This window comes from Rhamphochromis sp. 'chilingali', assembly GCF_963969265.1.
Source record: "Rhamphochromis sp. 'chilingali' genome assembly, chromosome: 14".
NCBI classification, from domain to species: Eukaryota; Metazoa; Chordata; class Actinopteri; order Cichliformes; family Cichlidae; genus Rhamphochromis; species Rhamphochromis sp. 'chilingali'.
Window position 1 is genome coordinate 4,895,703 of NC_137941.1, and position 13,848 is coordinate 4,909,550.

Genomic DNA, 13,848 nt, shown 5'->3' on the forward strand with positions numbered 1-13,848 from the left:
TGCACCAGTCAGGCACGACATTTAACCACCTGCCTAACATTCCCAGCAGAACATTTCCCAAAGCATCTTCCATTTTTCCATTATCCAGTTCTAATGCTCACCTGCCCATTGTTGGCACTTTAAGTGGTGGACGGGGGTCAGCACGGGCACCCTGACCGGTCTGCAGCCCCATATGCAACGATTTGTGATTCACTGTAAATTCTGACACCTGTCTATCACAACTTTTCTGCAATTTGAGCTCATCTCTTGGACAGGACCATACGGGCCAGCCTTTATTCCCCTCGGTGATCTTTAGCCCCCCCATGATCCTTTTGCTGGTTCATTGTTCCTTCCTTGGACTTTTGATAGATATTGACCACTGCAGGCTGGGAACACCCAACAGAGCTGCAGTCAAATCTAATACATCTGTTTGAACAACCTTGTTCACTTGTTCCCTGATATATCCCACCATCCAACAGTATTCACTTCACCTGTCAGCGGACATAATGTTATGCCTGATTGGTGTATATGTACATGTCATTGTCACTGCCATTGAGCTTGTGTGTTTAGCTTGATCATGTTGAAAGTCCATGACAACTTCTGTAGTCTATTGTTAGAAAATGTCTTCTCTGAGACACAAAAAGCTTAGAAATTCACACTTATGTCATAATGTAAAAGAAAACATGAAGAAATGGGTTTATTTCAGGCATCTAACAAAATAACAGATGGTGGAAAAGTGTGCAAATGCTAAGTCATTGTCGGGTTTAGGATTTGAAGCACTCTGTTGTGTGTTTGTCTTTGAAGAGTCTTTCTACTCCGCTTTTCTACTCTTCCAGTCATTGTGTTGAGGTTTTTACCAGATTTGGTCAGACAATGGCCCTACGTCATAAACAACCCCTGTTGTTTCTGATAGTGTATCAGTTTGAAATATTCATTGGCCATTCTCTCACTCTATCTCACAACTGTCCTCAGGGGAACAAATCACTAATGATCCCTTTTTTTCAGCCCAGTTCACTGCACTGTAATACTGCTTTCAGCTCCCGTTGCTACAGTAATCCTAGTAAACAACCATACTCCATTTGTCCCAACATCACCTACACGAAACCTCAGAATCAGGCTGATGGATGTCGATAATTCTAATGAAAATTCGTCCCTACTTGGTTTATTTTGTATCCATTATGTGAGGAGTCAATTTTTAAAAATTAATATTATTATAGCATTATTCCTGATGCTGATGGTGTTCTCACAGTAGATTGTATTTAGAGAAGTGTAGCATTTTTGAGGATGATGAATTCTTTCACTCCAGGTTATATCTCTTAGTGAGTTCAACCGGTTGAGGGGTTAAGGCAAGGATGTCAAACTCGTTTTACATCGTGGGGCGCACAAAGGCTACTTTGATCTTAAGTGAAACTACTACTACCCTTGCCCCAACCGTCCCATAGTTATGAAATATGAATTTAAAATTTAAAAAATGCCCATTTTATTTAAATTATTTTGGTGTAGTATGAATAGGAATTGACGGCAGGGGGAAAGCTGTGTGACCTATGAAAATGAAAAGTCTGGGCACTTTTTCACATTTCCAAGACCTGTTCAGTGGCCAGACTAGAGCCTTTGCCTGTTCAATTCTGGCCCCCGGGACAGGTTAAGGGTTCATAGCATTCGAAGCATTACTTGATACTGCCTATCTAACTGATACTAATTCTATGCATAAGGGCTTCCAAAATCACCAGTGTGAACGCATAACACAGTACTCACGATTATAACAATGTGAATTATTCAGTGATCATTGAACTATAGAAAATATCAGTCAAACAAGAGTGTAAGAGTTACTTTCCCCTGACACATCGGAGCGTCTGCTGCTCTGACCTCAGAGAGTCTTGGCAATACCGACTCCCATCAAAAATGTATTTTATTGATCCAAACCTTGTGTCACGAAAGTATCAGTGTCAGCTTGATGGTTAGACTCCATGTGTTCTGGGACTGCAGTTGCCCCATGACGTGCACCTCTTCTTATAAAACCCTCTCATCCCCCCTGCAGTCCTCGGAGGGCCTGCGTGTGCTCTGGCACTGTGCGTTTTAGCAGATCACTTTGTGCAGCAGCTCGAGTTACACGGAGCTTCGGAGTGCTCATGAGTATCTCTTTCACAGCTGTATTGTTGAACAGCTCAGTAAGCTCAGTGTGTTTGAAGGGGCTTTACACAGATTCAGTGGGAAAGCCATGAAGAAGGATTCGCTGACACACAAACACATTTGCAACAGTGCGCCTTCCCACAGTCCTACCACTGAGAGGTCCACAGTTGGAGGTGTTGTGGTACAGAATGCGGGAGCTGCGTGATGCTCAAAGCATCAGTGCATCCTCCACCTCACTATCATCCTCCTCTCTGGTTTTTCAGCTGTTTTTTTTTTTTTTTTTTTCTTTGTAGATCTGTCTCTCTGCATCACTTTCTGCACAGTCTTCACAGAAATCTCATCTCGCTTAAACGCACCCACACGCACACAGACTCTCTCTTGTGTACATGCACACAATCACAAGCAGATATTCAAATAGGTCCAGACACACACTTACATATGCAGACACACATTATTCAGCTAATGTCTGTGTCTGTGAGAGCCTCTGGTTAATAACTGTTTGTTCTCCTTTGCAGATGCTGGCTCAGGATCAGGAGACGATGGTAAGATTACTCACCTCTTCCTCCTCCACCTCCTCTAACTCCTCACATACTGCTTTTTAATATGCTGCTCTCTACCCGCTGTGTTCCACAGCACTATTTATTATTGAGTATGAGGGGCTGACTTCAATGTATTTTAATTTCATAATATGATAAACCAATTAAAAACATGTTCTCTTAACATCATTAGCTTCACTTATTATTTTATTCACGCTAACGTTTAATCTAATTGAATTCATGTACTAAAGCAAAACTTTATTTATAAAGCATATTTCATACCAGACAATTTGCTACACAAATGCACTAGCATCAAGACTGTAGCATGAGTATATACATAGATTAAATTAATAGAGAGATAAAACCAAGTGAATTAATAACATCTAAAGATGCAATAGTCAGCTGGTCTGGGATTATAAGCCAATGCACAACACACGCACAGTGGCATATGCAAATACTTATACACACACACACTCACAGCCACATGCTCACATGTTGTTGGCATGGAAATGCTTTGCTGCGAGTGACGACATCGTTCACCAGACTTCACTAAAATAGACTGGAGGAACACAAATAGACAAGAAAACTAAACACCTGAATAACGCTCACACAGGTGAACTGGACATTTTAAAGAAGCTAACAAAGGCAAAGTGGCTAGCAGGTCACTAGCAGCTCATATCTATCAAAATCCTTATGAAACTTCTGTCAGCGATGAAAACCAAACGAGAAAAAGCAACAGTAATATGTAAACATCATTAAAAGGCACAAAATTAATAAAATAGTAAATAAAAACCAACAATACAGCAATAAAAATGATTAATAAGACCGGGGACTGAACTACTGAGGGGCGACCGTGGCTCAGGGAGTTGGGAAGCGTATCTGTAACCGGAAGGTCGCCGGTTCGATCCCGGGGCTCTCTGTCCTGGTCGTTGTGTCCTTGGGCAAGACACTTTACCCTACTTGCCTACTGGTGTTGGCCAGAGGGGCCGATGGCGCGATATGGCAGCCTCGCTTCTGTCAGTCTGCCCCAGGGCAGCTGTGGCTACAACTGTAGCTGCCTCCACCAGTGTGTGAATGTGAGAGTGAATGAATAGTGGCATTGTAAAGCGCTTTAGGTGCCTTGAAAAGCGCTATATAAATCCAATCCATTATTATTATTATTATTACTGCAAGGTCCTAACAAATGTATTGATTGGTACCTGATGAGTAACCAGGTGGTGCGTTCCTGATGACCTGCAGTAACGGGCTGGTTCAAAGAGCTTGTCAGAGAGATCCTACATGTAAACATGCAGGGACTATAGTGTTTTATTAATAAACTCTTTGTTAATAATTGTTTCTTGGGAAACAATTATGGGATATTATAAATGACCATCAATTATTCAATAACTTTCAGCAAACAGGGTCACTTCTGCTGATAAACTTAAAAAGGATTAAGTGCTAATTTTGAGCTGCCTCTAGCTTTGTGTAGTGTTTTAGGCTCTTTTAGCTCATTGTTTTGGATTGATGGCTTTGATTTGCACTCAACCTGCTCATCCCTGATTATTTATTTATTTATTTATTTATTTAATGCAACAAGTGGACAAAAGAAGTGAGCATGGAGTCATTTTATTTATTTTTATTTTTAACATGCAGAGTAAACTTTTACTGGTAATGCATTATAATCAAATAGCCATTCATGTATGGGAAACTGTGAGTTTACATAACGTGATGGGTGCTAACAAACACAGATAAAGATGAAGGAAGTGATGTTGCCAGCATGTGTTTTATCTTTTGTCCTTTTGTCAAAACTAGACTTTTGTGAACAGGCTGTTCTCACAGCTGCAGTAAAAGATCATGTGACTGCAGCAGAAAATACATTTAAAACACAGAACAATTGGAATTGTAACAGATTTTCAATCACAACTGATTTTTTTCAAGTCTCAGCCAGATAAAAATTTGCATAATGTCCTAAAAAAAACTGGGAATTATTTGAAAAATTGAAAGTGTTTTTTTTTAAGCAAAAGCCCAGAAATTACACATTTCACCTTTCTAATCTCACGCTGATTCATCTGACTACTTTTTTGTGCAAATTCGACATTGAAAGCCAAGATTTGCAGAGACGGCATGCTGGAGAAAGTCCTCATTTAGCTTTGTGTGCCCGTCTTCACGAAGCCGAGTGAAAGGGCGGAATGGTGGCCTGGGCAGCATTGCAGCTGATAAACAGTGGAGCTTGGGGAGAGAGTGACAAGTGTGTGAGAGTTGATTGCAATAAGATTGAGATGAGCTTATAGCCATGAGTGACTTTTTTATGAATAACTTTTGTGTAACTAATCACATAAACCCCCACCGTATTAATAACGTGTCTTTGAGCTAAGTCTCTAATTTGTTGCTTAATTGACTAACAAGATTCAACTCTAACATCAGCACAGACAGTAGTCAGGCTCGTCTGTCAGAACACGTTTGTACCCATGCATATATTTACACTCCCCACTCTGCAGCCTCTCTATCCTCCCGTGTGTTTGCCCATGCAGTTACTTCATTAACTCCGATGCATGGAGCTTTCCCAAGCATATATGAGAGGGAGAGAGAGATTGAAAAAGAGATTAGTGCCCCCCAAAAAGACGGCAGATAGACGGATGAACAAGCGGAAATGAAACTGGTGCTAGGTCAACCAGAGAGAGAAAGCGAGAGAGGGAAAGACAGAGAGGAAAGATGGGGGTGGACAAAGAAATGGCCTGGGGAAAGTCGCAAAATAGATAACAGAGCAGAGGAAACAGACGGCGAGTGGTGTAGAGATTGAGGGAGAGGAGGACAGACAGCCCTAAGAAGCAGGAGGAAGGAGGAGCAAAATGAAACATACATTTTTATGCATGTCCCGTGAACACAATGTGCTTACACTTGCATGGGATTAAAGGGAAAAATGGCACGGCCAGTACCATCGTGATTTGTTTGTAATGCCATGCATGCTCGGTCTATCTCTGAGCTCCGTTGTATAGACGATCACACTTCCTTGGGCTGTTTTTCGGCATTTCATTGCAAGACACCACCATAAAATCTGCAGTGAAAGAAAGCAGTCAGAGGGTTTCTTTTCCCTTAATGCTCTCGGTGCCTTACAAGAACCAAAATAGCACAGAAGAGAATTCAATAACAAAACCGAGAATTTTTAGTCCTATAACGCTAAGAACTCTGAATCTGAAAAGCTGCACTTCAGTGGAAATTGGAAGGAATAGCTTATGTTAGTTTGCTCTAATTTACAGAACTATTATTCCACCCAAACCCAGCGCTTGTTTACAGTAGTACATATATTATTTCTAGCCATAAAAGTCAGGTTAAAGGTGGCAAATGTTTTAGTTCACACGCCATTTACAGACCAATTTGATCAAGCTGGTTGGAACAGTAAACCACTGCATAATAATCCGTAACGAAAAGTGTTTGGGTGCAAATTAGCACTTTCTGAAAACATTCACCTTTAATGAACCGTTTAATTACAAAAAAGACTAACAGCATGAGATGTCTCAAGAAAAAAAAAGTGCAGTTTCAACAGTATGTTTTAGTTTTCCCAGCCAGCCTGCTGTCATTACCAAGACTCTTTGTAAAGAGAGTGGCTCTTTGGCTTCAGCACCTTATTGCTGCGCGGTATGGCAGGAATGGCTAATGTCTTTTTCAGTAAGAGGCTCTAACCTGACAGCAATTCAGAACTCTGGCTCAGGTTAAATTTACAGTTGAGGCAACCACTCAGATCCACTAATGCATTCTTACACAACACAAAGCTTCCTGGTGCAAAACACAATGCAAAATCCCCAAAAAGTAATGCTCTCCTTCTGTGAGTTTTTAGACTTTTCAATGAGCCAAATTGGACCCCTTGCTGGTCCAGGTTCTAGCCTGCAGGTCATTTGTTTGACACCTCAGTTGACTAACGTTAGCCTGGAGTTGTGCTACAGGGCTTTAATCCGTTTTTCAAAAGCATTTCTCTTGCAATGCCATCAGAGACATACAGTGTTTGACAATTATATTGTCTGCAGTGAAAAATAACAGCCAGATCCTCCGACTTCTGGATTTTACTTATTAATTTACACATCCATTAAGCGCAGAGTCTGCCGACTTCTTTTACCTCATTCAGTAAGTGCATGTTTAAAATTAATTTTACTTGTGGTAAAATCAGTCTGCTTGAAAACATTAAAAGGTCAGCGAGTTTTCAACCAACACATCATGCAAATAATTTGTTAGACAGTTATTTATGTTAGTCTAAAGATGGAAAAATAAAAAAAATCTTACCGATGCTGTGTAACATCTGAATAACAAAAAAGGACTGATTTGTTGCAGTTGCAGTCACAGGAGATATGTACAAAGTGTTCTCGATCAGTGACACTTCATATTTAAATGCACTGGTCTGCGTCATCATCATGCAGGTAGCGAGAGGTGAATATTTGAACCCAGATTATGACCTTTTTTAGAACTAACCAGGTTGGTTTTGGTGCCTATAGCAAACCGAGCAGTGAGTGGAAGCTAAACAAACAGCAGTGTTCTGGCTGAGCAAACTCTAACTGTGGCCGGTGTATCAAGGTTTTAATGCCAAATGACACCTACTGACTATCTGCAGCTTTAAGCCAAAGAGCAGTGCTGTGACAGCAACAAACTGATGCAACTGCAGACTGAATAGTTTACTTATTTTACATGTTTTATCTAAAGTTTAAGTATCATAAAACAGAAAAATAATACTCCACATGCTTCATGTGTCCTTCAAAATAGTTACCCAACAGGACATCACTCCATAACATAGCACGACATACAGACTGCTACAGCGGGCTTTAAAAAGCTAATAAAAAATCTCATAAAATTCATGTGTCATCATGAAAAAAATAACAGTATCCCAGCCAAACCAACAGGAATGATTAGTGTAGCATCAGACGATCAAAAGGTGAAAGGTATAGAGTCATCGTTCACATATTTCTTTAAGTGAGACAGATTTTCTCTGAATATCCTCATGAAAGCTCATTATAAATGTTCACCTTCCAAGACCCCTGGGCGGTTTAAAGTAGAAGCCTGAGAATTGTCCTCACTCTCAAAATGTCAGATAAATCTGACGAATCGATCATTCAGGAGGAAAAGAGACAATTAAGAAAAAATAGCTCAAGGGTGGAGAGGGTATTTGTGCAGTAGAGGAGGAAGAAGGGAAAGAAGAGGGCAAGGACAGGAGGAGGAGAAACACAAACACACCCTATAAAGATAGAATCATAGCAGAGGTCACAATAGATGGAGAGATACAGTAGGAGAGATGGAGGGGAGGGAGGAGTGGGATCTGCCAGAGGTGGAAGAAGATGCTGGTGTTTTATGAGCAGGGGAGAAGGTTAAAGCAAGCGGTTGTAAAAGACGGCTTGGACTTGTAAGAAGTCAGCAGTAGAGAGCCATCTCAGTGAAAATCAAATATATTTTAATGGCCGATGATAAATCTACACACATAAAACTTGGGTCAGCCAGGAAGTTGCCAGTTTCAGTAGCTGTGTGTGTGTGTGTGTGTGTGTGTGTGTGGAATGCAGACCAGTAGCAGTGCAAGCGCGGATGCATTCATGCTCGTCAGTGTGTGTTCTCCTTTGTGTTTGCTGTTTTTTATCTGATAAGTACACAAGTCAACTGTGCAGGGAGATGCCCTCTGGGCACGAGTCGAGTCACATGGCCCCTTTAGTCAGAATCAACCATTTGTCCAAATCAAATTGCACAGTGGAGAAATTGAATTGCGCTCACATGATCATGCAAGAACAAAGACAGAGCAAAGCCTTGAGCCTGAAAGATTTCGAGGCATCTCAACAGTCCAAGTATATTTTTAAAGAAGACAGACTATTTCGCGCTGCTGGCAGATGATCATTTGTTAGAATGCCAAACTGTAAGAGAGATAAAACCTACTCTTGCATGATATCACCTCGAAAAAAGGAGCTGAAGTGTTGTAAAAGGGGAAAAAAATACAGTCCTTATTTTTAGAACTGAAGCAGCACCACCTCTTGGATGTCAGTCCACCGCTTTCGTCCACACAAAAATATCTCCACAAGATTTGGACGGGTTGGCTTGAAATTTCTTGCACGCAGCAGCTGATCACAAAATACCCGTTAGAAGTATTGACAGCTTCAGCAGTGGAGGTGGAGCGAGAGGTGGATTCTGAGATCAGGTTTAGCAGAGGGTGTCTATTCCAAAATGGGTTTTTTTGTGTGCATGTGGATGATCAAATGTGTCTGGTGGGCAGGTGCAGTAAAACATGCCCTCTGTCAGGAGGTGGCAGCAAGGAATTGACAAAGATGGTACTTTTCTCCTCTTAAAGGTTGAGAGGCAGTAATTCTCAGCAACAACCAGGAATGTAACAAATAGAAAATATCTATCTGCACTACAATGTTCTGCCATTTTGCATGCAGGTCATAAATCTTATGGAACCAGGATAAGCCCTTCAGTTCTTCTTCTGAAGGGAGAAGTACTAAAACAAACAGTTTTAGTACTTCTCTCTTTAAGCCACCTGTATTCTGATTAGCCACTCCCTGTAAAAGATGGTTTTAGTGTAATATTGGCAGAGCCATGTGCCCAAGATGATCATTTTAGGAATTCCCCTATGAATAACATCCTCCAGAAACAGGAGTACAAAAAATGTCCAGAATGACTCATGAAGAAAATGTATTTCCGATGTATTACCTGTCTCATTATTTGAAACTGTGGCCATTTTATTTTAATTGTCCACCCCAATTTTTTTTACATAAAATAAGAAAAATCACAAGTTCCTTTTGATGCATTTTATTAAAAACTCTTTAATTTAATGTGGGCTAACAAGTAAAGCTTTGACATGAAAGCAGCCTCCAGGAACAATGAGTAGCACCCAGCTCATGTTATATGTTGGTGTTGCTTTGACAGATGCCAGCTGTTAGTATACAAACAATAGTAGTAAAATTCCAGTATATGATCATTGTGACTTAAAAACTATAAGATGCAGTGGATTCTGTTGCACAGACTTGAGTGTCTCTCTTTGCAGTGCTGAGATAAGTTTGATGCGCTGATGTGACTGGCATGCAGCGTGAATGCAAACTATCTCCATGTTTGAACTTTAATGTTTTTTTTTATTCCACAAGTTGCAGCAAAGCCGTCATCGGCCAGCATCTGTTGCACTGAAGGAACAGTAGAAAAGCACGTCCTGTCACAGTGTCAGCACTGCTGGCTCTAGCTAAGCTATAAAGACTCAGTGCTCAATACAGTATCTTTGCTAACTGGTCTTTAACACTGCAGCCCAGTCACTGCAAAACACCACAAGATGTGATTGTGCAGTAAAAACACATTGAAATTAGAGTTATTTGCTTGCATAACATTTCTTAACTTTGTCATGAATCAATTTCTGAGAAGCACAAAACATTTCTGTTCTTTTCAGTTTATGTCAAGCAGAAGTCATCTAATGCATCTTCATACAGGGAACTAATTTTGTAAAATTGCTACTTTGCCAACTGGTGACTTTAATTATTCACTGTCTTTTTACAAGACCCAAAAGTACATTAGGTCTATGCTTCACTGTGGCTTCTCCAATCCAATATTAAACAGTGAATTTTTGAAAAGTGTTCTAGTAGAGATAAACTAGTCCTCAGCTGGACCTGCAAGAATACTGGTTAGGAGTCAGCTGGACTTGAGCCGCTAAGTCAAAGATTTAAACGCTGTCATGCTCTGTGAGCCACCGGCATTGTAGTGACCTAATTTCACCACAGTTTCGAGGGTAACTCTTATCTGAATTAAGTGCTTTGTCAAGGTCAAAACAGTGTCCCATAACTTATCAGAGCCTTTTTTTTTTTTTTTTTTTTTTTCCCAGTTTGAATAGTAAAAAATGACTCCATTATAAGTCCTTAACAGCAGGGAGAGAGAGCATCAGGGCTGTCAGCACTGTAATTACCAGTATTTATGGGGCATTCTTCGAAGTGTCTCTCCTGCTTTTTTTCACCTACCTGCTTCTTTTGTGTGTCACTCTAATTATTTCCCGAGCTTTGTTTAGGCTCACACTTTAGAAGCACTTGTTCTGGCGGTATCTTAGTAAACTCAGACTAAAATGAACTGAAATAAAATGAAGACAAAAACTGAGATCATAGTGTATACTTTCAGTTCTAATAGAAAATACACTGAATGGAAGGTCCGTGTTTTGTAGTCTTTGTCAATTTAGTCAAATCACTCAGTACAGCAAGGACTTTTGGTGCGCGTACTCAGCAAAAATCAGTGGAAGATGACAGTTTTTGTGAGCTGAAATCGAAACGTTAACCCTAAAAACAGAATTTGAAGTACAATAATGCTGATATACTGAAGTTTGATTTGTATTTCTCTCTCCATAAGTACACGTGCCGAGCCTTGTCTCCACTCTTTGTGTAAAATGTATTTTTCTGAGTGTTGACTAATGAAAAGATAAACACTGCAATTGACTTAATTGAAATACAATAGCCTTATTGGGGTAATTAATCTAATGATCAAACCCAAAACACTATGGATTTGCAAGCACTTCATTAATTTGAATTAAGGGCGAGGCTCCACTATAGTGCAATTATGAATTCAATATCAATTGATCTTCCTTAGCCGCTATGCAGCAGTGCACAGAAATGGCAACGCGAGCTGGGACCTCATGTTTTACCGTTTATCAACCATCCAAATATTTTGCAGCAACATATCTTATCAACATGCGTGCAGGGCTTCTTAAAGTAGCTACAGCACACCCCATTAGGAGAAATGAAGAAGAATGTCTGCTCTGCCGATGTTGTCACTTTTCTCCACGTTGAAGCACACGACCAGAGGATGACCTCATTTAGAAAACACAAGAATAGAACCAAATGAATCGGCGAGAAGCGGAGGTAAAGCCGCCGGCTGACCCACGGTTCCCCCGGTAATTGTTACGTCCATTCCTGCTTCAGCAGCCTCCACAGTGACCAACCGCTGCCCCAGTCACACTGCTATTGCTATGGTAACCAAGTTAGAGGTTTAGGGAAGTGAGTAATCTAATCTTCCCACTTTGTGGTGTAGCGATAAGGCTCGCCACCGTTAGCCCACCCGTGTGTGTGTGTCTGTGTATGTGTGTCCTATTCAGTTATTCTGTGCTGCACTGCTTACATGCACAGACTCACACACAGAACCAATATGTTCCACCCTAATAGGCAGGTGAAAGCCAAGGGGCAGATAGGCATCCAGCCTTGTTGAAAAGTCTGACTCTCACTCAAGCTGACATTAAGTGTCACTCATTTATTATGAACCATGACTATAAACAGGGGAGATTTTGTTTCACTATTTTTACACCCTGGACATGTCACCAGTCGTTTACATATACATCTATACACAGTTTATAATGTAAAGAGACCCGTTAACTTAACACACCTTTGTTTGGTTTGGTGGTGGAAGCCAAAGGAACCGCAGGAAATCCATGCAGGGACATGGAGGGCATGAAGACTCCACACAAAGAGAGCACAGTCGACCAGAAAGGCATGCTGATATTTTTTTTCTGCTGTGCGGAGACAGTGCTAACCACTGCACTGCAGTGCCACCGTAAAGACAAAAGGAAAATAATGGCACAAGACACCTTTCGTAGGAAAAAAAATCTCTCTTTTGTCTGAAATTGACACAAATGTGTGGTTTAAGAAGCCCAAAGCTCAAACCTGAATGTTTTTTGGGGGACAAACAATTTTATTCTGATTGGCACAGATCAAAAATCACTTAGATTTATTTTAGAAGCATTTTATTTTTCCCCAAAAGATAGGATTTAGTTTTAAGGTTAGCATTTCTTTTCTCAGTGAGGACTCATTTCTCGTGCTGTCTATTAATCCATCCAGATCACCTCCCTCTTCTCAACCATCTCCTTTGGGTGGAGGTGGTCTGATGAGATGCCATAACCTGAACTCTGAGCCCCTCCCAAATCACTTACACTAACATCTTTAAAAGAAGCTCATTTCTGCTGCTTTTATCTGCACTCTCATTCTTTTCATCACTACCCACAGCTCCTGAGCACAGGGGAGGGTTTTTGCTGCACTTGTGTGGGTTTCATTCAGGTATTCTGGCTCCCTCCCACAGTCCCACATGTCATGCATGTTTGGATAATTGCTGGTCCTAAATTGGTCATGGATGTGAGGTAGTTAGGTGCTCAAAGTGTAATGAACAGAGTGCTGTATAAGTGGTCAGTAAAACTAGAAAAGTGTTATATATAAATGCCAGTCCATTTCTGTTACTGCTGTACCGTCTGTCAGTGTCTCGCTTCACTCTCCGCTCAGTGATGAACGAGACCCTGAGATATTTGAACTCCCACACTTGAGTAACTCGAAGAGAGCAATCCACCCTTTTCGGACTCAAACTTGGATGTGCTAATTCTCATCCCTGCAAACTGCTCCAGAGTGAGGTGGAGGCTAACGTGCTGTGTGTGTGTTTGTGTGTGTATGCATACAAGCAAAAGAAAGCAGATTATGAAACCATGTTTTAGAGAACAAAGAAATCTCAAGTTAAAGTCACCCTACTAAGAGGCAAATCTAAATGATCTTTTTGTCAGGGAGTATTTTTGCTTCACTCTGCAAGATTGAATCAGCGTCATCACGCCACAGCCGCTTGCAGTGGATAACGAAATCAAATTTTCCTTTGCAGTCTAATTTATAAATGAGGAAATATTCTTTTCCCCTAGATCTGTATCATACTTAGACTTTGAAGAGACGTTTGCCGAGAACTGGGCCTTTCCAGAAGAAAACAACGTGCTCATTGTTACTGCAGCAGATCAGCACTAATGTGTGGTGACTGCTCTGGTGTATTGAGGGTGAATTAGAAATAGCAAAGTGGCTCTTGACCAGTCTAAATATAAGAAAATTACAACTTTGTGTATAAATTCTATTTTTTGTTTTCTGAGAGTACAACCTCACATCATTCATTATTTGAACCACAACGGCCCCAATAAGCTGCTCTAGTTAAATGCCTGAAACATTTTATAGTAATGAAGAGCTGCATATAAACTGCATAAACTGACCATCTCCACACTGACTGTGACTAATCTTTCAGAAATAACATCGAGCACATTTAGTGATCGTGGCGTGGTTTGTTTTAAAGTGCGACTTTCATGTAGTAAATCAGAAAGCACCGCAAGTGAGGTGATAGAACAGAGGCAGGGGAACTCCAGGCCACAAGAGCCAGTGTCCTGCAGGTTTTAGATGTGTTCTTGATTCAACAGCTGATTTAAATGGCTAAATTACCTCCCTAAGTGTCT

General features: G+C 40.7%; 1 protein-coding gene across 1 annotated transcript in view; it reads left to right on the forward strand.

Moving 5' to 3' along the window:
- The window catches only part of LOC308410211 (tomoregulin-2-like), a 138,017-nt gene that overhangs the window by 67,214 nt on the left and 56,955 nt on the right, over positions 1-13,848 (forward strand). Inside the window, exon 4 of the mRNA XM_080903393.1 lies at positions 2,625-2,651. Within this exon, the coding sequence (XP_080759519.1) occupies positions 2,625-2,651 (27 nt within the window). The remainder of the gene's footprint in view (positions 1-2,624; positions 2,652-13,848) is intronic.